Genomic DNA, 5,027 nt, shown 5'->3' on the forward strand with positions numbered 1-5,027 from the left:
CTACTATCCAACACTCTCATTATCTAACTCTTTTACTACTCATCTTTTTTTACTCTCTATTCCTCTGTTCGAATCTTCTCCCATGCCTTTTCTCTTTTATTTCTTTACTACCCATCTCTATCTTCTCGTCTTCCACCGTTCGAATCCTTTCTGATGCCTTTTTTCTACTACTATATCTCTCCCTTTTCTAATTTACACTCTTTCCCTGTTCGAACCCTCTCTGCTGCTTTTTCTCTTTTATTTCTTTACTACCCATCTCTATCTTCTCCTCTTCCACCGTTCGAATCCTCTCCGATGCCTTTTTTCTACTACTATATTTCTCCCATCATCACTTCTATCTCCCACTCTTTTCCCCTGTTCGAATCTTCTCCCATGCCTTTTTTCTACTACTATATTTCTCCCATCTCTATCTTTTACTCTTCCACTGTTCGAATCCTCATCGCCGCTTTTTTTCTCTTTTATTTCTTTACTACCCATCTCTATCTTCTCCTCTTCCACCGTTCGAATCCTTTCTGATGCCTTTTTTCTACTACTATATTTCTCCCATCATCACTTCTATCTCCCACTCTTTTCCCCTGTTCGAATCCTCTCCGATGCCTTTTTTCTACTACTATATTTCTCCCTTCTCTATCTTCTACTCTTCCACTCTTTTCCACCGTTCGAATCCTTTCTGATGCCTTTTTTCTACTACTATATTTCTCCCATCATCACTTCTATCTCCCACTCTTTTCCCCTGTTCGAATCTTCTCCCATGCCTTTTTTCTACTACTATATTTCTCCCATCTCTATCTTTTACTCTTCCACTGTTCGAATCCTCATCGCCGCTTTTTTTCTCTTTTATTTCTTTACTACCCATCTCTATCTTCTCCTCTTCCACCGTTCGAATCCTTTCTGATGCCTTTTTTCTACTACTATATTTCTCCCATCATCACTTCTATCTCCCACTCTTTTCCCCTGTTCGAACCCTCTCCGATGCCTTTTTTCTACTACTATATCTCTCCCTTTTCTAATTTACACTTTTCCCCTGTTCGAACCCTCTCAGCTGCCTTTTCTCTCTCATTATCTCACTCCTCTATCATCACTTCTATCTCCCACTCTTTTCCCCTGTTCGAATCCTCTCCCATGCCTTTTCTCTCTCATTATCTCACTCCTCTATCATCACTTCTATCTCCCACTCTTTTCCCCTGTTCGAATCCTCTCCCATGCCTTTTTTCTACTACTATATTTCTCCCTTTTCTAATTTACACTTTTCCCCTGTTCGAACCCTCTCAGCTGCCTTTTCTCTTTTATCTGTTTACTACCCATCTCTATCTTCTCCTCTTCCTCTGTTCGAATCCTCTCAGCTGCCTTTTTTCTACTACTGTATTTCTCCCATCATCACTTTCATTACTATTCTCTTTTCTCCTGTTCGAACCCTCTCAGCTGCCTTTTCTCTTTTATTTCTTTATCACTCATCAATACCTTCTACTCTTCCACCGTTCGAATCCTCTCTCATGCCTTTTCTCTATTACTATGTCTCTTCTATCTATCCTCTCTCATGCCTTTTCTCTATTATTATTTCTCTTCCACTGTTCGAACCCTCTCTCATGTCTTTTTTCTATTACTATATTTCTCCCACTATCTCACTACTCATCAACTTCTTCTACTTCTTTTCATTACTCCCTTCTCTTACTCTCCTCTATTCCTCTTTTCTATTCTCTTTATCCTAATATCTTCTTTTCTCTATCTCTCCAAAACTAAAATATCACTAACCTATCTTCTACTACTCACCACCACCCTCTCCAACTCTCTCTACTTCTTCTCTCATCCATACTCTCCCCTCCCCTTTTATACATTTTATACCAACTTTCCCATTTTCACCACCACTAATCTCTCCCTTTCCCCACAACACTATAATTATCCAACCCTTACCATATCTAAAATCTCCTTATTCTTACAACATACACACTCACTCTATGACCTTTCTTTATCAAACACTCTTTTATTATCTTGTTAATAATAATCAAAACACAATTATATTTTTCAACAAGACACTCAAATTCTGTTCATGTATAAACATGTTAACTTATCTGTATTATTTCTATACCTTTCTAATAATCCACACCTCCAATTTACATCTCTCTATTTAACACAAACACCACTACTCTCCATCTTCTCATCATCTCCCCATACCCCTTACTACTCTTTCATCTGTTTATTTCTTACTTTCCCTCTTATATCACTTATCTATGTTCTAACACCCAGACACCCTCCTTACCTCACCACTTATTACCCTGTACTATTCTACCCTTTTTCTTCAAACTACCCATTATAATATAAATATTAACATTCTCTGTCATCACATTATCTATATATCCATACATCACTCCCTCTCTACACCTATTTTCACCTTAATCTACTCCACTTGTTTACTACTCTCTGTTCTAACACCCAGACACCCTCCTTACCTCACCACTTTTCACCCTGTACTAATATACCATTTTTTCTTCAAACTATCCATCATAATATAAATATTCATATTCTCTGTCATCACATTATCTATATATCCATACATCACTCCCTCTCTACACCAATTTTCACCTTAATCTACTTCACTTGTTTACTTCCCTATATTCTAACACCCAGACACCCTCCTTACCTCACCACTTTTTACCGTGTACCAATCAACTCTTTTTCTCCAAACTACCCATCATAATATAAATATTAACATTCTCTATCACCCTATTATCTATATATCCATACATCACTCCCTCTCTACACCTATTTTCACTCTAATCTACTCCACTTGTTTACTTCCCTATATTCTAACACCCAGACACCCTCCTTACCTCACCACTTTTCACCCTGCACCAATCTACCTTTTCCCAAGAGATATCCCATTATAATATAAATATTAACATTCTCTGTCATCACATTATCTATATTTCTATTTATCCTTCCATCTCCTCTTTATTTTCAGCTTAATCTACTCTACTTGTTTACTACTCTATGTTCTAACACCCATACACCCTCCTTACCTCACCACTTTTCACCCTGTACCATTCTACCTTTTCCCAAGAGATATCGCATTATAATATAAATATTAACATTCTCTGTCATCACATTATCTATATTTCCATACATCACTCCCTCTCTACACCTATTTTCACCCGAATCTACTCTACTTGTTTACTACTCTATGTTCTAACACCCAGACACCCTCCTTACCTCACCACTTTTCACCCTGCACCAATCTACCTTTTCCCAAGAGATATCCCATTATAATATAAATATTAACATTCTCTGTCATCACATTATCTATATTTCTATTTATCCTTCCATCTCCTCTTTATTTTCAGCTTAATCTACTCTACTTGTTTACTACTCTATGTTCTAACACCCATACACCCTCCTTACCTCACCACTTATTACCGTGTACCATTCTACCTTTTCCTAAGAGATATTCCATTATAATATGTATATTTACCTTCTCTTTCACCATATTATCTATATTTCCATACATTCCCCCATCTCCTCTACTACTTCTCTACCCTCATTTACCTCCTCTCACAATACCTATACTCACCCCTACTCTTCTACTCTCACACATCTTCTTCTCTTTCAATATATTGTAGTATTTGCCTTTCTCTGCCTTTTTTATGTTTGTTTCCCACTCTTGTAATCTCACACATTTCATTTTAACGTTCTTGTCACTTTTCTTAATCTTCACTGTTTTCAAGAAAATTATAAATTTACTTGTTAGGAAGATTTATACAAAAACCCTAGAAAATATATTTGGGAGATAATCTCATACAACAGCATCAATGTTCAATATCGTCGTAGCCCTGCATCTCATTTAAGAGGAAGCTATTCTTTTCTTGTGGCTCTTTGGGTTTTACCATATCTTTTATTACGTTCTTTTATATAGAGAAGTAAGCTGATAATATGCTTTTAAGGGGTATAACTGATAAATACATATCTTTAATACTTTCTAAGAGTATATACCGCATCACTACATTTTGGCCCCTACGCACCTTTCTTCCCCCACTATCCGTTTGTTCCATTATTCGAAATATCCTTGTCCCCTATACATAGATGTCCATGTTATCTATATTGGAGACACCACCACCTCACTACATCAGCCAATATTTTTTGTCTTGTAAAAAATAATTTAGGATTAGATCATTCATATCTGGACTTATAGTATGTATAATTATCATACACAGAAGAAGTATTAGTATACTATTATTATTGATTTAACAGACCCACTCTATCACAATGTCTAACCCACCACCGATATGAATAATCTATCCATTTCTTCAAATAGTTTTTATATCTTGCCTTATTGCATGCTGTAACTGAGCTCACCAGAAATAAAATAAAATTGAAAACGCCTGAAACATCAACTGTCCAATGTTCCAGTAATGTTTTAAGAAAATTAGAACCAAAATAAATCATTATATTTCACAAGGGTGTAACATGACACTAGAAGAAAGAGAAGGGTAAAATATGTGTAACAATTGACAACAGATGATCAATATTTTTAAGACTCTCCTGGTGCATTTCAGATATATATACATTAAAGGTCACTTGGATCATGTGGAATCTTTAGAGGCAAGACAAAATACATTTGAAAGTTAGAAGTATGGCCTTAAAAAGTCCATAGAACTGGAATAATTCATTGGAACAATTTACGAATTCTATTGGTCTGCATGACTTTATTTATTCTCCTGGTTTGTTTGTGTTCGAAGACAAATCAATTATGAGAGCTGTGTATGTTGCTGATATTTTAGATCAACATAGACTATTCTCTAAAACAAGTTTGCTTTAAAAGAATTGGGTTTTATGAAACACGATATACTAGAAACGGGTCTCTCAGGTTTAGATTTAAATTATAACAGAGAAAACGGAACCATACAGTTGCATATTACAAGATATATTGAAAAATGTTTGAAGAATATAAAGAGATTGTATCTAAATAGAAAAAAACTAATAGCGTACCTAACCTTCATAAGTATGCTATATATCCCAAAACACATAAATTGGTC

At 35.6% G+C, this 5,027-nt stretch overlaps 1 protein-coding gene across 1 annotated transcript; it reads left to right on the forward strand.

Moving 5' to 3' along the window:
* Positions 1-894: 894 nt before the first annotated feature.
* On the forward strand, positions 895-1,740 carry PWA37_004460 (uncharacterized protein; the record flags this gene model as incomplete). Its single annotated transcript, XM_064860948.1, has 1 exon — positions 895-1,740. One exon carries the CDS (start codon positions 895-897, stop codon positions 1,738-1,740), a length of 846 nt encoding a protein of 281 aa, XP_064717188.1.
* Positions 1,741-5,027: the final 3,287 nt, after the last annotated feature.

The sequence above is a fragment of the Arxiozyma heterogenica genome, assembly GCF_036370985.1.
Source record: "Arxiozyma heterogenica strain weizmannii chromosome Unknown scaffold_6, whole genome shotgun sequence".
In the NCBI taxonomy this organism is placed as follows: domain Eukaryota; kingdom Fungi; phylum Ascomycota; class Saccharomycetes; order Saccharomycetales; family Saccharomycetaceae; genus Arxiozyma; species Arxiozyma heterogenica.